The sequence below is a fragment of the Pelodiscus sinensis genome, chromosome 4 (assembly GCF_052426305.1).
Source record: "Pelodiscus sinensis isolate ZL-2025 chromosome 4, ASM5242630v1, whole genome shotgun sequence".
Taxonomy (NCBI): domain Eukaryota; kingdom Metazoa; phylum Chordata; order Testudines; family Trionychidae; genus Pelodiscus; species Pelodiscus sinensis.
In genome coordinates, this window is record NC_143055.1 from 125,708,355 (window position 1) to 125,731,273 (window position 22,919).

Here is a 22,919-nt window from a genome sequence, read left to right on the forward strand (position 1 = left end):
AGAGGGAGATAGATAATTCTTGTGAGGTGTTGAGATGTGAAACTGTAGCCAGATAGAAACAGGCCTAAAAGCTTAGCTTTTATAAACCACTTTAAAATCCATTATGTACAAAAATGTTTCAATGAATTCTTAAAAAGTCAAATGAAGAGTCTTTAAAACAAAATCTGAAACCTTTCCTAAGTTCCTAGATGCTAAGCCTGGAAAGGAGAGAGTGCTTTGTGATCATTTGCTCTGAATTCCTATATCGCACAAGTGTCACTAGAAATTCTGTAAAGCTGCTAAAACTAAAAGAAGTAAGGCTTGTGCAATAAAATCAGTAAGAAAATTGAAGAGGGAGTCTTTAAAAATTTACATTAGAGTTTAATAATCTAAGGTGCTGGTTGTGACATCTGAAAGGGTGGTGGCAGTAGTTTCGTTAATGAGTCTTGAATTAATGTTGTCCTTTAAGGATGATACATGGTTTTGGACACATGATGTAAAGCAGGTGTCATCAGAGAACATAACTCATATGACAGGGTTGCCCAGTAATGAACACAGTGTGCACCAATGTGGCATTTGGAAGAACAGTAAATAGAAAATAGTGACTAAATGACAGCATTTAGTTTACTGGCATTCCCAGGGCGTGGTGTTCATCCCAGTTTTTATATCCTCTTGCCTACGTGCTGTTTGCTCCCTCTTCTACATAATAAATGAATTTTGCAGCTAATAAATTGGAAGTAATTGTATATACTGCTAAAGACAGAAAATGACCTTCAAAGACTGGAAATAGAGGCAGAGGACAACAAAATTAGACTTACATTTTCTTTTAGTTCCAAGTTATCTGTATCTGGGGAAAACTAATTCAAAGCCCAGATATTTAATGTGTAGAAAAACTTGGCAAGTAGTAATGCTGAAGAAGATCCAGTGATGGCTAAGAGCAAATCAGACACCTATTGGCAATGGAACATGACTGCAAAATAGGTTATATTCAGCAAGACATCGAGGAGCTGGAAATTAACTTTTTGCCTTTACTGCTCTGTTGCAGTTGCACCCTAAATGTTGCTTTAGTTCTAGGTACCATGTTTCTAGAAAGATATTGACAAATTGGAGGTAGCACAAAGAACAATAGAAAGATTAGAGACCTAGTATAATTGGTTGGTGAATATGTATAATTTTGGAGGGCATAAAATAAAAGGAGGAAGAGGAATTATTTTGGATGGTGGAAGGGGTTGGCGCAGGTTGAAGACGATAAGGTTGCAATTAAGAATGGAAAGGGGGTTTTTTGGCAGTGAGATGTATTGGTATGTGAAATAATCTCTCCAGGGAGGTCATATAGGCTCTGTTTAAAACTAGACTAGACAAAAAATGCTATAAAATGTGCAGTAGGGAGCAGTTCTAATGATCTGGTAGGTTTCTTCCATCTCTGCTTTTCAGAGTTGCTTGGTGATTGTCTTAAAAAATGGGGAAAGCAAGTGCCACAGTAAAGTTTTGTATGCAGTAAATACTAATAAAATTGGCTAGTGTATTGCTTGGAAGGTTGAATGCAGGCAACTCTCACCTTGCTTCTATCAAACTGGACTGCCGATTAGTTCAGTATCACATAGATTGTGTATGGAAACTAGGGCCTTGAATGATGGGAAATAATCAGTTTCCTGTTCTCACTCAATTTAGCTCTATCCGTTTCAAAGTACCCTAGGCAGTACTATTTAAACCTACCATTGAGAGTCTTCTGCAAGCTAGTAAATACAGCTATAGACTTGTTTTGAAACGTGAGTATTAGTGCCTCTGAAATGTTGTGATTTAATAGCAGTGGAGATTGAAGTCGCCTCTTACCTCAGAGTTCCCTCTCTGGAGAACGTCTCCACACAAGGCAACTGTGCAAACTTCCCACACTTTTCTGGAAGGAACCACTCCGAAGAGCAAGAGAGGCGTTCATACTCCATGGCTCATTCAGTGCTTGGCCTCCCTGCTGTGGTGATGTATAAAAAGATTCTAACAAATTCCAATTGAAGCGATGGATTTTAGGATGTGGATGTTTATCCACTAGGGAATGAACCACAGGATGGGCCTGACTTAATAGACTTAGGCCCATTGTACATTTACAAGAGGTTTTCATAAGGTCTCATTGAAAATGTGGAAATGAGTAAGAGATGTTCGATTTTAATTTTGCAAGATTATTAGTCGGACTGCTAGAGCTCCTTGTCACTAGGCTGGTCACGATACTGAACTTCAGTTTTGCTTTTCGTCACTTCCTCCTGTTGTTCCTACACCTCCCGCTCTCCTTCCTTAGATTTTACACTCATCAAGTGTTTTCAATTGTCCTGTAAGGTGGGTACACTCACCTCTCGCACGCACCCCCTGGCTGAGTGCACGCTCCTGCCCTCTGGTGGCTTTTATGTGACTCGGCCCTCTGGCCAAGTCTCTCTCTCAATCTGCATTTGAAATAACAAGAAAAGGCTCTTCTGGAGTTACAAGTCCAACCGAGCCCTCAGGAATGTTTCTGTCCCAGCTCTGGATTAGACTGGTGTTCCAGCGCTCCTTCCCTAGTCTTCACCCTCTGAGGTGCTGTCAAGTTCAAGCCCTTCAGCTAGGTCACTATATATAGTTCATTTCTCCCCAGTGGTTAATGGAGGGTTTGAGACCTGGGCCTGCCCCGTAATCGGGGTCCTAGGCCAGGAACCCTGTAGATAGCAGCTGTCTGCAATGTCTCTTTAAATAACTGCATTGTTGCTATATTTACATGGGCCACTTCCCCATGGCACTAGTACGACCCTCATCCTTACGTCAGAGTCCCAGAAGCCAGCCCTGATCACCATCTGCTCTCCTCTAGCTCCAGCAAAGAACTGAACTTGCTCTGGCCCAGCAGCTCTTCTTATACTAGCTTGCTGGATCCTGATTGGCTGCTTCCCAAACAGCTGCTCAAGGCAGTTTGGAGGGCCTCTGTACTACCCCTTTCTGAGGTGGGGTGTGGCAAGACCACAAGGCCTCCAGCCGGAGGCCTCAGGACCTAGTCCACCCCATCACATGTCCCCCCTCATCACTTAGCAAAGCTGTGTCCATTAGCTCTTTTAATCTTTCCTCTCAAGTCATTCCCTCTCGGTTCGAAATGATTTCTTCCTATTCTCTGTCCACTTTGCATTCTCTTTATGGTAAAGTATTTCACAGCACATTAGTCTCACAAGAGCCACATTTCTCTCTGTGATGTGATGCCTTTTCATATGCAGCCCCAAGTTGTGTGGACCTTTTTTCTATCATATTTCTTATGTAGAATGACAACATAAACTCAGTTGACTGACTCCAATCATCCATCCGATAATAATGACTTTCAGTCACTATCAGTGTAGACCAGCTATAAGCAGGTGACTAAATGGTGGAAGACTCCATACTAGGGATGTTAGCATGTGATTGAATAGTCGTGTAACTGCATCCAATTTTAGCAGTTACATGACCGTTCCATAGTTCCTGAAGGCAGGACTGGCAGCCAGTGTGCTCCCAGTCCCACTCCTGGGAAAACTCCTGCCACCCCCTGCTTCTGCCTCTGATACAGAGGCAGCAGCGTGGGGTGGCAGCAGCCCCTGTCCGCGGGGAGCTTGGACTGTGGGATGCCGGAGCAGCCTCTGTCTGCAGGGAGTTCAGACCCTCAATAGACAGGGGTTTGGACCCCCATAGACAGGGGTTTGGACCCCCCTGGACAGAGGCTGCTGCCGTGAGCCTGGGCCCACCGTGGACAGAGGCTGCTTCGAGGCAGCTTCCCCAGTACCCTCTCCTTCCTCCCTGCAGCTGACTCTATTAGAGTTAGCAGAGGGGGGAAGGCGGCATCATGGAGCCAATGCCGGCTTCCCCCAGCACCGGCTCCTGCATGTCCACCTCAGTTGCCTCTATAGGAGGCAGCAAGGGGAGGGGCAGGTGGGTTCACAGAGCCAGCTCCCCAGGGGCACCAGCTGCTGCCTCTGATCCAGAGGCAGCAATGAGGGGAAATGCTTGTAGTCGATAGGATTAATTAATAAGCTCAGGCTTATCAGTTAATTGTGTAGTCTCCTACACATTGACATCCCTACTCCGTATCCCATTACCATTCAGTCCCTCCAGGCTTCCTAAAAATAAATACATACCACCAAGGCTCGCCGAGCCGCGGCAAGCCCCACTCGCCAGCCGCGTGTTTCGGCATTCTGCGCGTGCACATATCGTTCTGCACATGTGCAGATCGCTCGGAGCTGGCTCTTCCAGGATGTAATCTTCTCGCCACAGGCGAATAGATTACATTGTTTGTCGAGCCCTGCATATCCCCATCATCCCTTTGTTGTTAAGCTTGATTCCATTCTTCATTGTCCCACAAAAGACTCAATAGTTGTAATCTAAAATGTGCTGGTACTATTATAATAATAAGGGCCCTTTAGAAAAATCATGACACAGAGCAACTGATCTTTCTGAGTTATAGGAGAGATGTATCAACCTCATTTTCACAACTTGGGTTGCTGCATAACCTGAGAGTAGAGAGAGAGGTGAGGAATGTGGCTGATGAATTGAAATAAAAATTGTGTATTGCCCAAGAGGTGATATGTAAGTGGAATGTTTCCATATGATGAGTGGGTGAGTGTTGCAAAGTGTTGGTCTCATTATTGTATAGCACAGAAAGTATGTGTATTGCTCTTTGTGCTTTATGTAAGTCATCCATATGTGGTCATGCTATTTGTGTGGTGAGGAAACTTGGATAAAATAAGGCCTTTTTGAAATGCAGAATCAAAAGCTATGCACCAAAACTCGTCAGCTGTCTTACACGCAAGTGGAGGAGAGGAAACTGAGCTGTAGACTGGCAAATGGACTGGTGTTTTGTTTGTTTTGTTTTGTTAAAGTTACATTTCTAGTTAAATGATACATATTCTAGGGATGTTAAATATTGGTTAATTGAATAGTCGAGTAATCTCATGACATTTTATCAGTTAGTCGACTATTTTATAGTCCCTGGGGGTGGGGCTGGCAGCCACTGTATCAGAGGCAGCAGTGCAGGGTGTCGGGCGGGAGCTGGTCCGCGAGGGGAGCAAGTTTAAAAACCAGCTTCCCTCACAGACCGGCTGCCTGTCACCGTGTGCTGCTGCTTCTGAGAGAGAGGCAGCAGCGCAGGGTGGAAGCAGTCCCTGTCTAGGGGGTTCTGAGTTCCCGGACCTGGCACAAGCCAGAACTGAGCTGGGCTGCCTGCCGGTCTGGCTTTTAATATACTTTAAGTGGAGAGCCGCAGCAGGGGTAGGTCCTGAACCCATCGCAAGCCCAGACTAGGCCAGGCTGCTGGCCAGCCTGCTAAAATGTATTGGCAGGGAGAGGTAAATGCGTCTAGTCTATAGCATTAACCTATAACCTTTTGCTTATCGGTTAATCATCTATACTATTACATCCCTAAAATATTCCATGGTTTAAGTTAATATACAGAGAGTATCATGTAATTATGAGAGACAGAGTGACAGATCTCGCATGCTAAATAGCAGTTCTAACTCAGCAAAGCACTTAAGCATGTACAAAAGTGTCATTGATGTCAATGGGATTATGCTTATACAAAAAGCAATGCACCTCTCCGAGTGCCTGTCTGAATCTGGACAACATGGGGGAGGCAGAATTTAATTGTTGTAAAGACATTTAAGCTTAGGATGACCATAACCGCTTGGATAAACTATTTATGGACAGATCTATCTATTGTAATGTGTTCACCATATGTTTCATCTCAGGTCGCAAGCAATGATGCTGTACCAGCCATACATAAAAATGCATTGTGCCATCAGGTCCCGCAGCTTGAATTCTAAAGTAGAAACCCATTATCTAGCTCTCTGTCTGTGGTAATTGCTGTCAGCCTAGAGATTTTTAAGGGATGTGTGTTATAAAAATGTCCCTTTTACATCATAGACTTCTAAAGAGAGGTTGAAACTGCAAGCATCCGTAACAAACTGACCTAGCCTGCTGTTGAACTCTGCTGCTACTTGCCTAACTCGGGGGGGAGATGACCCCCAGAGCAGAGGGAGAGAGAAAACCACAGATTCTCTCTGCCATTTTCACTGTAATGGTGCCCATTCCTACACTGAACCTCTTGCCGTGTTTCTTGGAATACTGCTCATTTATGTTCTGCTTTGATTGATGCAACAGTAACGAAGGCTGAAAACGTGTTTTCACACAGTATTTTTATCTGTGTCTGAATTTGGGTGTCAAGAGGTGGGTTGTAAGCGCATACCACAATACCACAGTGGTGGTAATGTAATACGTGGGCCTACAGCCTGCTCGTAGATTGCCACGGATTCGTATCTTCATTGTCAGTGAGTTACTGCACACCACAATGGGTGGTTTCAAATTGGGATATGAAAGGTGATGCTTACCAGTTCTGGTTAACCGGTGGGGACTGGAGCAGCTACCTGCCCTGCCGCAAGCAGGGTGCCCCAGCCTATTCGGAGGAATCCCTGTCTGTAGCAGACCCTGGCGTGCCGCAGGAAGGTGAACTCTGGACGCCCCCTCTCCCCCCCATTGGTTAAACACTAAATTTAATTGGTTAACCATTTCAATGGGATTTTACATCCCTACTCCCAAATCTTCCTGCTTGTGACACAGGTTTGGCAGTGAGATGTGTTTTCAGATATGCACAGTCATTGTTCTGTCAGTGTCCCAGTCGTGTTGGTTTGGGATAGCCTTGATCTATTTGCCAGATGCAGCATGGGCTTTTCAAATATTTTTACTCTTTAATTTGCAGAGCCTGTTACATTTAGTCAGGGTATCTGAAGAGCACATAGGTTTGTTCCACAAAATCAGTGGCATAAGATTGTTCCATAATGGATTATACCCGTTGTGGTGAGTCTTTTCCCCCACACGCTACAAATGACTCTGTTGTGCACACTGAGGTCAGAGGTGGTGCCACTCCTATGCCAAACCAGCCTTGATCATGTTCACGCTCATGAAGAGGTCAAAGCCCAAAGAAAGCTTCCTGGATCGCAGTGTTTTGTAGGTTGTTGCATATAGCCGAGTAATGTAGCAGGTGTCACACCTAGCCTTTTAGCAGGGAAATGCTCTCTAAACTATGAATGCAGATATAACTATTATTTTTAATTACTGTTTGATCAACTGAGGATTAATCTCCCTGACTCGAAGCTGCAAAAAGCTATATGTGTAGATGTGCTGGATGTTTTTTTCCCCCAAGTTTGGTTTTTGTAAGATCTCAGTGAAAGAAAATCATTTATGTTTACATTGATGTAACTTTGATTTTTCTCTTACTCCTTTATTCCTCACTGTCTAGCTGTGAATTCTGGGTTCAGATGAATCAGAAATTCATCCCCATTTATCCAGTTTTAGGGTTAAGCCACTGACTATGACATGATTCCTACTCTGACCCAGACCTCAACCTGGGTGGATCAGAAGCTTTGTCAGACTTTCAGTGGCTGTGTATGGAGTGCCAGGCGTGCTACAAAATTGCTCACGAGGTTCTGTTAATGTATACGCAGTCTCATTAATTTTAGAAGCAAGGTGATTCAGTATGCACATCTCTATACAACTTATTACAGCCTCTTCCCGACTTACGAACTGGTTACGGACCAAAGCAATTGGTCATTACTTGGTTTGTTTGCAAGTCGGATCCCATAGAGTTACACGCGACTGTGCTATTTGTAGGCACGGATTGCATTTGTAACTCGGTGTCCGCCATTTACGACAACTTCGGTCGTAATTGCGAATGGTCTTAAGTCGACTGTTCACAACTCGGGGACCGGCTATATACAGATAATGAAGATTTTTTTTTAATGAATGCTTGCATGGCTCATAGTGGAAAGTGCAGGTTTTTAGTCTTTTAAAGTTTCTGACCCTAAAAAGCCACTTTGATTTTAATGTACAGAAACAGTAAATTTATCCAGGCCCTGGTTTAACTCCACGGATTTCCAAACTGAGTTTGACCCAAGTGTGTCTAGCGTTTGACTCTAGCTAGTTCTGTGGGAAAGGTCTGTTTTTAAAATTAACATTAAAACACAAAAAACATGGTTATAGTCAGGGAGACTCAGAAATCCTTAAAAGTGACAGCTTTGGAGTGAGTGTCAAGTACTTTAGGGAATGGGTGACATTCATTCATTCATAGATTCATAATCTTAAAATCATAGGATTGGAAAAGACCTCAGGAGGTCATCGAGTCCAACCCTCTGCCCAAAGCAGGACCAATCCCAACTAAATCATCCCAGCCAGGGCTTTGTCAAGCCAGGACTTAAAAACCTCTAGGGATAAAGATTCTACTTCCTCCCCAAGTAACCCATTTCAGTGCTTCACCACCTTCCTGGTAAAATAGTTTTTCCTATTATCCAAACTAGACCTCCCCCATATCCAACCTAGATCGTACACTACCCCAGTGGTAGAATTGGTCACTTCATTAATGAAACGTTTCAAGTGTTGAAAATTTGGTTTTAGGATTGTGTCTTGAATATAGAAAAGGAACTTCTTAATTGTTTTGCTAGAGCATATCTACAGGCTGAGACCAATGACAAAACTCCTCTTGACATTAATAGAAGTAGGCCTGGGGAATAAAAGGGGGAAATAGGATCTAATTCTCTTTTATCTTCACTCCAGTTGTAATTTCATTTACTTCATGGGATTAGTCTTGATTTACAGCAGTGAAAATAGAATTAGGCCTGTGGCATCGTAGAGTGATTGCACTTTAAACTCACAGATTAGATTTTTTTTTTCCTTGCTGCCTTAAATAATAGGAGATGATCTCTTACTAGACAGACAGTGCTTTGTTTTACACTGTAGGTGCTTTCCCATGCTGTTGTGACTTGGTCTGATGAGGAAACTACTGAATCTCCCTAAAGCAATCAAACCTTAAACTACATACTCGCAAGGACTATGTGTTAAGTGCATGATCTATAATGTACTGCTGTAAGAATACACTTGGCTCTGTGAGTTTCCAAGATGATACTAAATATCCATCCGAATAAAGGTGTCTTAGTGCCATCGGGAATTAAGTAGCTTTTAATATCCTGGGAATATCATTTGCTTATCTTGTGTCATGGCAGATGTACCGGAAGAATGTTCAGCAAATCATCCAGAGCCTGATCCGAAAACTTGCCTCTCTTAGCCAATACGAGGAAGTAATTGCAAAAATCAATGCAACATCCACAGATCGACTGACAGTCTTGAAGACCAAACCTCAGTCCATACAGAGGGACATAATCACTGTCTGCAATGATCCTTACATGTTAGCCCAGCAGCTGACTCACATAGAGCTGGTAAGTTGTTGCCAGGACATTCATATATTGTATTTTTCCAGACACAATTTTATTCTTCCCACTTTTTGCTTCTTGTTGAAATACAAATCGGCAAAGGAAATGATAGCTTGTTTTAATTTTTTTTTATATGTAGGAAAGGCTCAATTACATTGGACCGGAAGAATTTGTCCAGGCGTTTGTGCAAAAGGATCCTTTGGACAATGACAAGGTGAATGGAGGGGAAACTAGAATGGTATCTTGTACTATAAATGCTGTACAGAATTGATAGAATACTCTTAACTCTGTAAAGGTATCCGCACAAGTATGCTTGATAGCTGAACTCTTAAAATATCTCCTTTCTGATTTTATTTTATTGTCCATTTAGAGGACAAATGTTATTATCCATTTAGAAGACAAGCCCAGGCCCTGTTCTGTCTTTGCTCATGCAAGCAAACTCCCATTTGCTTAGATGATGTCAGTGGCGTTTTGCTGATTTTTACACCAGCTGAGTGTCTAGCCCTGGAAATAATTTCTCTTGACCATCCATTCTGTGGTCTATAGTGAAGATGAAATGAATTTCAACCTTCACGACACTCACTTTCCCCATCCATTATTCCCCTCCTGTCCTTTTAGGAAATTGAGCTATTTGAAAGAAAGTGAGGACAGGCCAATTGCGGTCCTTTTCACAGGTACAGTACGAGGCGTACTGAAGAGAATTCTGAATTGTTGAATGAAGAGCAAAGGCAATCTGTGCTTTTAACTAATTGTGCTGGAGCTGTTATCTCTTTTGCTCACGTTCCGGAGATGCTTATGATCCGCATGTTGACCGAGCCCAAATCATGTAGTTCATACTGTAATTACCTGTTCTCCTGAAATGTGGCAAACAGAACATAATGGCTTACATCCAGCTGGGATTCTGAAATGCTTGTCTGTAGGTAATGAAAATCTCTCCACCCACTGATACTCCGACACCCTGGGATGAATTGTAGGAACTGTTTCAGTGCACTGTGCAAGAGCACAGAATAGGAAAGGAAGAATATGACTCCAACTGAAATTGAGAGACTTTTAAGAAGGCAGAATGTAATGTGCTAGATGGGCCTAGAACTGACATGCCAAATGAGTGGTCAGGACCAGCGGTCATGTCAGTGCATTGCTCCAGCAAGGAAGTGCCAGCTGGCTGGGTCCCTCGACTGCAGGAGGAGGTGTGGTGCATTCCCAAAGCTTCCTGCTGAGCAGCAGGCAGGCAGGTTAAAGAGGCCGGCTGGGGGTGCATTCCCCACACTGGTCTGGGACTGCTCCAGTCGCGAGCCTTCCTTCCCTCACACACACCCCAACCCTGGAGAAGGGAGGGGATGGGGCAGAGGTGTCAGTGACCCATGCTGTGAGCTTCCCCCTCAGTCCCTGAGAGTGACAAAAGGGAACAGCAGGCAGCCTCCTAGTACGCATCTTTGAGCCCCATCCTCCTTACAGAGCACTCTTTCCCTCTTGCACTCTCTGGATCCACACTTACCCCAGCTCCGTGCCCTGAGCCCTCCTCACACACTCTAACTATGACTCCTTGCATCCCCACCCCTCTGACCTGAGCCCACCCCCATTCCACCCCACACTTACATTTCTTACCAGTGCTGTCATATCGCAACACCACCACCCCCAGTCCCCTTCCCTGAGCACCTCCACCAGTGTGTGTGTGTCAGTGAGAGTGAAACAACAGAACCTATAAGAAATGTAAGTTACTTTCACTTCTGAAGGACTCCGCTTAATCTCTTATCCAAAAACCAGCACCACAGTGTCTCCTTACATTCTGATTTGGCATTGCTTTAGTTCTGACTCATGCCCTGATGGAGCAGAGCACATACGTATGTTCTGAAGTATCGTTCAGCAAAGCACTTACATGGGCTATAAGCAGGTGCTTGATACTGCGCACCTGTGTAAGTGCTTTTCTGAATGAAGGCCTCAGAGAAATGCCGAATGCTGAGTCTCCAACCTCCCTTTCCTGCATTTTTCTGAGTTTTCTTTGGTGATTGACTCTACTTACCTTATGATATATGACTGGGTGAAAGCTCCAGGTGACCAGATTGCAGGCTAGGAATCTCTTTCTCCAAGAAGAATTCAAGATAAATTAGCGAGTTTGTGTTTTTCCCTTTCTCCAGAGCTGTTACACTGATCGAAAGAAGACCCATAACCTGGAAGCCTACGTAGAATGGTTTAACAGACTCAGCTACTTAGTTGCTACAGAAATCTGCATGGTGAGCAAATCCTTTTCCTTGGCGCACAATTTTCCACTTTTCTGGTTTTGAAGCTATGAATCATCATTAGCTCCTTTACTGTATTTTTATCCCATTCTTAGCGACACATTCACCATAATGGGTTGCCCCTTCTGTCTAGAAGAGCCTCTGTCCCTTCTTGTTTATCAATCTTCTTCTCTTTTCTTCCAATACCAACTTCCACAAATCCTCCAATACTTCCCTAGCCACCCCTGGCCGGAAGTCCCTTAGCTCATTTGGTTTCTGTGTCTCCTCTCATAATTTTTTGGAGTAAGGAATACCACTTGGTTTATTTGTAGAATGTGATGTTAAAGTTGCAGCACCTACAGAACAGAATACTAATAATGTCAATCCTTTTTGGAGTCCAAAAGGGGTTTCCCATTCCTGGTAAAGAATGACACTGTACTATATGTCTCTCGTAGCCCGTAAAGAAGAAGCACAGAGCAAGAATGATAGAATATTTCATTGATGTGGCCAGGGAGTGTTTTAACATCGGCAACTTTAACTCCTTAATGGCGATTATTTGTGAGTATTAGGTGTGGGGAATTATGGGGGAGTTTTTCCTTCTTTCTAATCTAAACAGTAAATAAAAAAAAAAGTTGATGCTTAAATAAATACAGGAGCCTATTTCCTGGTTACACTACCCAAGAGGGTGGGAAAGGAAGGAGATGAATCTCTGTAATGTTATATATTTATACAAGATTAGAAAGGAGTTTCGTAGTTCAAGCTTCAATTATTAACAAGAGAAAGGATAAGAGAACTTAGTCTTTAAATGAATTGCTTTGTTGCTACATAGTTAAAAAAAGGTCAATACTCTCCATCCCTACTTCTTGGCAGGCCCTTGATGCCCCCAATCAATGGGATTACTTATATGGGAAAAGTTACTTTCCTGCCAACTTCAAGAGGAGCTGGACAGTGGGCCTGAGACAACTGCATTGTTTATCAGTGGTTTTCAAGCTATGGGTCGTGGCCTAGTATTGGGTCGCGGAAAGTCGGGCCCCGAGTCTTGTTGCTGCAGCAGAGTGCGCAGGCGTGTGTGCGTGCGTGCAGGGGGGGAGGTGCTAAGGCAGGCTTTCCACCTGTCCTAGCACTGCAGACTGTTTTGTGTCCCGGAAGCAGCCCAGCAGCAGGCCTGGCTCTTATAGTTGTGGGTGTGGGAAGAAAAGAGCGCACAGGGCTCCGCGCACTGCCTCCGCCCTGAGCATGAGCACTAGCACTGTACTCCCATTGGCTGGGAACCTGCTTCTGGGGCTCAGCATAGTCTGCAGTGCCAGGAGAGGCAGGAAAGCTGCCTTAGCACCCCCACTGCCCTAGCCCTGACCCACCCCTGAAGCTGAAGCTCTCCTCCTCGGTCCCATCCCAGAACTCACACATCAGTCAAATTATGTTGGGTCACAGACATCGACAATTGCTTCAACAGGGTCATGAGAAAAAAAGTTTGAAAACCACTATTGTCTGTAATAGCCAAAGACACTGTACACTGAAGAGTATAAAGGTCACCCTTCACTTAACCTCATGGGGAAGTAAGCAGGTAGCATGGGCCGCCCCTCTCTTAAATTTCCAGCTAGTGCTCTCTCTCTTCTGTATGACGTAGCTGATGTTGCTTGGCTTGGTGGTTACACTGCATGTAATAGAAGCCCATGGACTTCCATACTGAACATATCTTAAAGAGATTAATGATGTTGCTCTTGATTTTTATACGGTAACTTTTCAGATCTCATCACCCACATTTTTAGTAAACTCTAATCCTAAAGCATCATAATGGGACACTTTTTATTAATCTCCTGTCTTTATTGGACATGGCTAGGGTGGGGGTGGGGGGGCTAAAAATACATAAACCTCATCCCAAGGCGGGTAGGGAAAAACCTGTCAATAACCTGTAGAATTGATGGGTATTGCTGTTTGTGTTATATTGCAAATATATAGGTAGTAAAAATACCTAGAAATGACTATCTCCCATGTGTTAATAGCTCTTTCACAGTTGAATAACTTTGCATCTTAGTTACTTTGTTTCTCTTAGATTAGTTTTGTTTTTTATTTAATTTTCAAATTGTCTTTCTCTAATAAAGCTGGGATGAACATGAGTCCGGTTTCCCGGCTAAAGAAGACCTGGGCAAAAGTCAAGACAGCCAAATTTGACATTCTTGAGGTAGGTTTAACTGATGATAAATAGGGCCACATTGCTCTCGATAGACTTTTCTGGAATGGGAGTCTTAATAGATCCTGTCCTATTGGATCTCCAATAAAATGTCATGTGTGCATGTCCCTAGTGGAGATTCATACAAACTAGATCTTGAACTGACTTTTAGCCTCTGTTAATTCCTGAGGCCCCTTTGGATTTGGAAGAGCCACCAGTTCATTAGACCTTGTTGTTCTATTACAAAGTCTAGTTACCCACTGGAACTAGTTGAAATTTTTACAACGGGATCTTGAAATTGTGGGTGACTCTTCTGAAGCTTAAGAGGTGTGCAATGGGGTTTTGGTTGTGATGGAAGAGTGAGTGCTAGGGATGTAAAATCTCATTTACTTGGTTAACTGGTTACATGTGATGTTTAACCAGTTAACTGATTAAAGGGTGGGGGGGGGGGGAGGAGGTGCTCCAGACCTCTAGATCAACCTTTGCCTGTGACACCTTTGCTCTGTCTGGGCTGGAGTTTCCCTGCCTGCAGCATGGCCTGTGAGACTGCTGCTCCAGCCCCCATGGTTAACCAGAACCATTAAGCATCACCCATGAAGGTGGTGATGAAGGGTGATGCTTACTGGTTAATCTCTCACATGCCTAGTGAGTACATCAAGAAAAATTCTCCTCTCAAGTCTGCATGTAGAATTTAACCCATAAAGGGAGTCTGCATTGGAGTTGATTTCTTTTAAATGTCTGAAGTTAATTGATTGCGGATGAGCTCCAGGTAATCAATACATTTGAAGTTAGAATGTTAGAGTATTTGGCTAATCGTGTAGTCGATACAATTTGTATCAACTACATGATTAGTCGGTGAAGGGAGGCGGGCTGCAGCGGGGGTAGCTCCCAGAGCCGGCACGAGCCAAAACTGAGCAGTCCCAACTTGCACTGGCTTTGAGACCACTGCCGCTCTGCATTTTAAATGTAGTAAGAGCCACCCAGCTCTCACTACATTTAAAATGCAGAGCTGCAGTGGTCCCAGACTGGCGCGAGCCCAGACTGCTTAGTCCCAGCTTGCACTGGGTCCAGCAGTCCCTGTTCGTGGTGGCCTGGGCTGGCAGTGGATAGAGGCTGCTCTAGCAGCAACAGGGGCTGCAGACAGGGGCTGTTGCCAGAGAAGCCTCTGCCCATGGCTGCCACAGACAGGGCTACTGCCGGAACAGCCTCCCTTTCCCCTCCCCTCTCCATTGCTGCCTCTGATAGAGGTAGCAGCCAGAGGAGAGAGAGCTCCCCCCAGCCCCGGCTCCTGTTTCTCTCTTCTCTTCTGCCCCCACCCCGCTGCCTTTGATACAGAGGCAGTAAGGGGGGGAAGCAGGTAGTCGAGAACTCAACTTGACTTTCTGATAAGTTTAGGCTTATGGGGTAGTCAAGTACTCGACTACTCGCTGAAATCCCTAATTTGTAGAAGGTAATGTGGGCATTCTAAGGGCATATCTAGACTTACACTAGACTTTCGAAAGAGGCTATGCAAATTCCGTGGGAATTTGCATTTCTTCTTTCGAGCTCACTTTCGAAAGCAGCATTTTCGAAAGTGAGAGTAATTAAGATGCGGTTCTGTCGGCGAACCCTCCCGTTTGTCGAGAAGCTGCTTTCCTTTAAAAAATGAGGTTTATGCGGCTTGTTGACAAACGGGAGGGTTCGCCGACAAAACCGCGTCTTAATTATTTCACTTTCGAAAGTGAGCTCGAAAGAAGATATGCAAATTCCCGCAGAATTTACATATCCTCTTTCGAAAATCTAGTGTAGTCTAGATACGCCCCAAAATATGAATTTGTGGTTTACCCTATGGCTTCAGATTTGCTTTTACAGATGAATCAAGCATCTTGAATTAATTGGTGAGCCTTTTGGGATTTTTCAAACAATTCACACTGTAGAAAGTGTGACTCTCAGTACATGTGTGCAACTCTTATTATTGTCACAGCAAATTACACACACTGGAAAGTGCAGAATATTGGTCTCAATCTTGAGACCATTGTATAGCTTTGAGAGCAGAATTTTAGCCTTGACATTTGAGTTAATAGTACATTTTTTTTTTGAGGAGGTTAGATGGCAAATCTGGCTGACACACAGCATTGCTTCTGTGCAAGCCTGGTTTGCATTGTTTGTTGGGCATTATTTGAGAGTGGGCGTGCTGTAAATGTGCAAGGATTTAACAGAGTAGTAGATTTGTTTGTTATACTTTAAAGATGGCATTTGTGATGCGATTCAGTAGACTTGCTTGCTAGAACTGGCCTCTCTAAGTGAAAAGCACAATACATGTATTGGCACTAAAGCGCTGAAGCTCATTATTTATATTTCTTCACACTTCTAGCATCAGATGGATCCTTCTAGCAATTTTTACAATTACCGAACCGCTCTGCGTGGAGCAGCTCAGAGGTCCTTGACAGCTCATAGCAGCAGAGAGAAGGTAGTTTGTGACTTACTTAGCAAATGGACAGTAATGAAATGTGCTTGTTAAGCTATGTACTGAACTGTTCTCGTGCAACTCAGATTCTAAGGCACTAACCTCGGACAGCTTCCTTTAAAATATGGGCCTCAACATTGGGCCTCTGTCCACCCATGAAGCTTGAGTGGATCCCCAAGATCAAGATTTGATCCTCTGGTATGGTGTCTGGGATCCCACAAGGAAATAAATGGGAAATCTCAGAGGGCTCAATATAAAGATTCTTTTATCTTATGCTTTCAATCAGAAGGCCAGTACAGGCTTGTACTAACTGGAAGGGGTTACTGTCTTATGCCCTTCCTGAAGTGGGATTGGTGGTCCCATGGGCAGAGAGAACATCACAAATGGCACTTGGCAGTTGTCAGCAGTCTAGGTGGGCAGTCCAAGGGCTGAAAGGAAGGGACTCTGCTGTCCTTACTGTCGGTCCTTCTTCATCTGAACTGAGGAGAACAGCGGGGCAGTGTGAGGAAGCTGGCACTGGTGCCACTTAGGCCGTGTGTCACCCTGTAGATGAAATTCAGTCTCAAGAAGTTTCAATCTGGCTCTTTTCGTGAGCATTTCACACATGGTACACTTTTTAAGTTGCTCCCCACTGATTTTTTTTTCTTCCATTCCTCTTTTCCTCCGGGCACTAGTGCTTCTGTGGAAGGGAAGAACTGGGAGTGTATCTGTCAGTACCAGTAGCTACAAGGAAAGCCAGTTAGCGTATCCACAGGCAATCAAAGCTGGTACAGAGATAACTAATCTGAACCTGAAGAGCCCTGAGAACTGCTAGGGTACTAGAGGCAAAAGGAGCTCTTGAATACAGAGCAAGGAATGCCTTCCTTCCAGAGAGAATGCGGGGTAAGCACTGAGAGAGGCAGACTCATTTTAATATGTCTCAAATAGGTAGAAAGACAATGGAAATGTTGACGAGTGCCCCATTGGAACTGTTAGACGTGGGAAGAATAAATAATAGTCTAGACGATGCACCAAAAGCTCTACTTTTTTTAATAAAAAAACCTTAAAAACTATGAAGAAAAGGATTTTTAAAACTTCCCAAGAATGAAGCTTGAATAAGATCTAAAAGTCTGTCTTGCCCGTCTTTGTTCTGCCTACAGCAACAAATGCTACTACCCATTTCACACTGCTGCTGTGTTTTTAAACTCTTCATTCTGCTTTACAAAAGCCTCATTTTCTGAGAGTTTTTTTGCGGCAAAATAACTGAAAGAACAGGATCAGAGAAAAAAACTCAATACCTCTTTCACAAAGTGCCTTGGGTTAAAGATGTAGACTGGTTAGTAGCATTGTCACTGTTTTCAAGTGCTGAGTATTCTTGGGCTTTGGCAAAAATTGAAAAACAAACAACAAACTAAACCCCAAACTGTTTCAAATCTCATGGGATTTTACTAATTTTAAATAGTGCCAACAAACCCCAGTTCTCTTACTTATTTTGTGCATGTTGGGTCAGCCTACAGGATCAGAATCCCCAGTAGCATAATAAGATTTAGGCAGATGGGTTGATTTAGTTGGGATTGATCCTGCCTTGGGCAAGGGGCTAGACTTGATGACCTCCTGAGGTGTCTTCCAGCTCTATGATTCTATGAGCTGTGTAAAAATACTCTGTTCTAATGTTTGACTTTGTGTAGGGTCAACTCCGTACCTTGTGTCTGACCCCTCAAATGTCTGGAGAATGTCGAGAGTAGCATTTGTAACTTGAGTCAAAATGGGGAACATGAGTGTTAATCTAATAGTGCACAAGTCTCTTCTCTGTATGGCCTTTACCAGTTTAGCTTTAAAGGTGCCTTGCTGCGGTGCATTAGTATGACTAGCCAAGAATTACAGGTTGGGTAGGCCAAGCATGCTCTCTTGAAACACAAGAGTGCCTATAATATCATTGAGAAATGGAGGCAAAGAAAGATACAACTTCTTTGCAATAAGCCAGTGTGTGAGACATAACCAGGACTTGGCATACATTAATGCAGAATCTTAGTTGAATCCCTTGAATTTCTCTTGGAAAGGAGCCAGGTAGCTTGCTAACCTTGCACCCACTTAGAGACAAGTTACTAAATAATTCATCAACTTTTATAACATTGGCTTTGCATGTCAGGATTAATAAACCCAATCTTCATGCTTATAGAATAAATTTAACTAAAAGGCAGCATACTTAATATGCATTCTGCTCACTTCCATGTTTCGCACTTAAAAATAAAATATGGGTTTTGAGAACTAAGAACCTGTTGGAATACAAATCAAGGTGTGAGATCTTAAGGTCCAAAATCCTGCATACGCCGTGGAGAAAAATCAGTTTCAGGAATCCAAAGAGTTTATTCCTCTGTATTTTTTGTAGAGATGAGTGAAATTTGGAAATTCCAATGTTTTTTCAACGTTTGTTTTGTCCCAAATTGGGACAAAAAAGTTCAGAATTTCTGCTTAACAGAGATGTCTAATGGGAGCTGTAGTTCAGAACCCTGGAGTCACCATTCTTCCAGCTGAGTCATGTTCCCAAGCCAGACCTCCGTCTCCTTTGAGATGGAGGTCTGGCTGTAGTCCAGTCTTGTGACTCCCATAATGTGCCATAGAAAGCGTGGTCATGAGGAAATCTGTGTCACGTTATGGCACAATTAGCCGTCTAGGAAATGCAGTACTTCTGCTCAGTTTTCCCATGGAAACATTTTGACTTTCCAGGAACTGCATTTTCTGTCAGGAAATCATTCTGACAGATTCCTGACTAGCTCCATTTTTATTAGCCATTGACTGAGACAAAGTCATGTGATCCTGTGTAGGTTGGAAAGAGGAGCCTTTATAAAAGGATGACAGGTACCTGTTGTGAGACAGGAGCAAATATACCTTGATTATCCCTGACAGATGTTTATCCTGTTCTCCAAGGATGGGGATTCCACAATGCCCCTTAAAAGCCTGTTTCAGTGCTTAACTGTTCTTATAGTTGGCAGATTTTCCTATTAACTAATCAAAATCTCCCTTGCTGCAAGTTAAATTCATTACTACTTGTCCTACTTTGAAAGGAGATTGAGGGGCATAGAGCAGAGTCTATAGGGGAAAAAACTATTCTTCTGTGGTTGCAGAAATCATCTTCATATAGGAGCACTATCGTCAACCCTTTGGGCTTAATTGCTGTTGATCATTTTTTCAGCTCTCTATAGCATTCTAACTTGAGCATCCAGGTACCTGTTTAAAATGCACAAACAAGGAGTGGGTACCTCGGAGTTTATACATTCTGGAGTCTGCAAGCATGTGTGAGGAAAGGTCAAACAAGTGAGGGCCACTATAATAGGCAGACAGTTGTCACGCCAAAGGTAGTGAACGTACATTGTGTCCTCAACTGACAAGAATAGCCAGGAAAATAGAGTAATTGCAATTCTGAGAACACTACAGGGTTTACAAAGACAGAGTGTATGGAAGAAGTTGGGGCAAAGAAAGAAGGTGGAACTGATATGAAACTAAAGAGTGGGATGATATCTATCGTACTTCAAACATTATAAAATGCAGCATGCCCTCAAGGTGAAAGGAAAACTGGTGGACTTTGCAGTTTTTAAACAATATGACTTAATTTTTCATACATGTGATATTACCGTTTTCTCAGTTCTTTGCCACAGTAATGGTGGAATCGTGTTCTTTCTTTAGATCGTGATACCTTTCTTCAGTCTCTTAATCAAAGACATTTACTTTCTCAACGAGGGCTGTGCCAATCGCCTCCCAAATGGCCATGTCAATTTTGAAGTGAGTAGAAGGTCTTATTTAGACCTTGATGGTTTTGATCCTGCTTTAATTGGGAACAAAATTAGGTCCATGTTTAGTATGTTTACCAGTTATTATTAGAGATGGTTAGAAATCTTGATGGAATGCTTTTCTGCCCCCAAAAAGGGAGGGGGGTTGTCAAAATCAAAACATTTTGCAGAAATGTGTCAGCGTTGCCCGTTCTTTGATAGGGATGGTAGAAAAGCCACAATTATCTGTTTTGATAGTTTCAATTCATTTTTATCTAAATTTAAATTATGAATTTCAAGTATTTATATAACTTAATATACTAGAAGTCAAAACTTTGTTCTGCAGGAAATATTGATATTTCAGCCTCTCCTTCCAAATTGGAACTAACTTTTTGAAACATCAGAACTTCCCATGGAATGAAAATTCTAGTTCCTGACCATCGTGGCTACAATCCATTGCTTATAGGGGTACCTTTATGGAATGCCTTTGTTTAAGGGTGACCCAAACAACCGTGAAGATTGATCAAAAAACTTTAAATAAAATATTTTACTGTTGGAAAATGACATTTTCCACAATTTCAACTAAAATATATATGTCAAAATTGAACTTTCTTTCCATCGTGGAAAAATCTAAATTTTGGGGGTCAACAAAGAGAAACTTAAACATTTGAATTTGGGAACATCAAAATGTTTGGTGTGGGTCAAAATGTGAAAATGAAACATCTAGACCATCTAAATTGGCTTTTTCCCTAAACTTTTCATTCTGAAAAAAATTATTTTAATATGGGTGTTGTATCAATTTGACACACAAAATAAACATGTAAATATTAGGATTTCCTGAAGGGGATAGAAATGCAGTTTTCCCATCCCTCTTGTGATAGTTACTGCTTGAAAGTCTGACTGGAAATGAGCCTACTTCAAACCCAGATTCATTTTTCTAAGTTTTTAATCAAGCAGATTGCTAAAATTGATACATCTTTGGATTTTTTTGTTTTCCCCACTTTCCGTTTATAGAAATTTTGGGAGTTAGCGAAACAAGTGAGTGAGTTTATGACGTGGAAGCAAGTGGAGTGCCCGTTTGAGAGGGACCGAAAGATTCTGCAACACTTGCTCACTGTCCCAGTGTTCAGTGAAGATGGTAAGGAATCCGGTGTGCTCTGCTTTTCAACTGATCACGTGCCAGATACTGCTCCATGTCTTCCTGGGTTAAATTATATCTTTTGAAGGGACATCTAGTCCTGGAACTTATTTACACATCTAAACATGATCTATAAATTACAGCGGTCCCAGACGAACACAAGGAACAAGAGCGACCTTTTCAAATTGTGTGTGTTCTCTGAAAAGTGGCTTTGTTCCCTTCATCTGTTTAAAAAAAAAAAAAAAAAAAAAAAGAGAGAGATGTATAAGGAATAGAAAAACAAATAATTGGGAAGCTTGTCCACAAAAACATAATCCAAAGTGAATGTATTTGCTTTGCCTTTAAGGATGCTTTGACCTAGGGATGCTGCTAGAAAAGCAATTGGGACTTAGCAAATTTGCGTTGTGAGCAAAAGACAATGAGCTCAGACCTTTCTTTTACAAGTGCTCACTTCTACTCGCTTGAATTTTAAGGTTCCTCAGCTTTCTTCTTTTTCCTGAGGAGAGTCTTTGTTCTCATGTCCTTTTTGTTAGTATTGACTGAATACAATTGTGAGTAACTGTGTGCTTTTGGTAATGCAACTGGGGAGCCATAATCTCGTGGCTGGTTAATATAAAGAAATCTTATTTTGCTGCAGGGCTCTTTAAGAAAACGGTGAATTTTCAGAATGCCAGTAGCACTAACATGATGTTCTTCCCTTTGATTTCAGCACTTTACTTGGCTTCCTATGAAAGTGAAGGTCCTGAGAATCACATTGAAAAGGACAGATGGAAGGCTCTAAGGTTTGTGTCAGAGGTTACTGGCGTCAGTAAATCAACAGAATGAGATGTAGCATTGGACAGTTACAAACCAAATGATACGTTATACACATCAACAGATGGGACAGAGCGTCAAGTTAAAATCATTGTTCAGCTTCTGGATTTTCTGGAAGAATTAGTCCAGCCACTTCTTATTTATCTTGCCCCCAAGGGATTGAGAATGTAGCTTAATTTTAAATTCAGATATCCTGCCCAATGCAGTTTAGTAAAACCTCTCTAAAGTTTTGGAAAGCCTTTCTCACCAATGCTGTGAGCTCTAGTGTTCAAATTAACCGTCTTTTTCTGAGAGAGTTTGGATCCTAAACCCAGAGAGTGTGTTTGGCTGATTCCATTTGAAAAAGGGTGATTTAACTTTGGTATCCAGGTAGGAAAACAGAATTTGGGATGTCTTATACCTATCTACTCCTCTGCTGCTGGCGCTGGAACCAGCGTAGTGAGTTCATTCCCTTTCATATTCTTATTCATAGAGAGATGGATGGACAGGACTGGAGGGTTTGGACAGCTGCTTTAAACTTGGTAATAACTTTATTGTAATGGAGGATTCAGGGCCAGCCTTAAGCATAAGCAACTTGTCATCCTCAGCAGCTCATAGCTCATGTTAGTTCCTCTGGTAGCGGAAGCAGAGGGAAAAGCTCACAAAGCCTGTTGTGGGGTTGCTTTCAGTTGTTTCTAGTCCTGGCACCCCACCCCCCCTTCTTTCCATCAGGGAAAGTGCCCAGGACTCAATTTTCTCCAGTATGCCCGCTGGCAGTACATGCCTCCCTGGCTCGAGGTCCCATCCCTGGTGTAATATATTTTCTAGGGCTGTCAATTGATGTGCATTATCGCCTGCGATTAACTCGGAAGGATTAATGCTTTTTTTTTTTTAAACACGTTAATCGCAGGCGTTAATGCTGCGCTGCCTGTTTGAAGTGCCACTCTGGCACTTCAAAGGGGCAGCGCATTAGGAGCCTGGGATCAGCTGGAGTGCCCAGCAGATCCCTGGCTTTGTGTTGCACTGCCTCTTTGAAGCACCAGTTGGGCGCTTCAAAGGGGCAGCGGTGCATGGAGCCCGGAGCTGACCCCAGGCTCCCACAGTGCTGCCCACTGAAAATGCTGAGGCGGCCTTTCCAAGGGGCAGCACTGTATGGAGCCGGGGTCAGCGGGGTACTCCAGCTGATCCCAGACTCCTGCATTGCT

At 43.0% G+C, this 22,919-nt stretch overlaps 1 protein-coding gene across 2 annotated transcripts in view; it reads left to right on the forward strand.

Annotated features, from left to right (window-relative positions):
• RASGEF1B (RasGEF domain family member 1B) overlaps positions 1-22,919 on the forward strand; it is a 324,638-nt gene that overhangs the window by 299,897 nt on the left and 1,822 nt on the right. For both annotated transcript variants that reach the window (XM_075929472.2, XM_075929473.2), the window contains 9 exons: positions 9,000-9,212; positions 9,346-9,420; positions 11,342-11,437; positions 11,878-11,980; positions 13,525-13,604; positions 15,946-16,041; positions 19,702-19,797; positions 20,799-20,922; positions 21,632-21,704. In XM_075929472.2, coding sequence (XP_075785587.1) covers positions 9,000-9,212; positions 9,346-9,420; positions 11,342-11,437; positions 11,878-11,980; positions 13,525-13,604; positions 15,946-16,041; positions 19,702-19,797; positions 20,799-20,922; positions 21,632-21,704 — 956 coding nt within the window. The remainder of the gene's footprint in view (positions 1-8,999; positions 9,213-9,345; positions 9,421-11,341; positions 11,438-11,877; positions 11,981-13,524; positions 13,605-15,945; positions 16,042-19,701; positions 19,798-20,798; positions 20,923-21,631; positions 21,705-22,919) is intronic.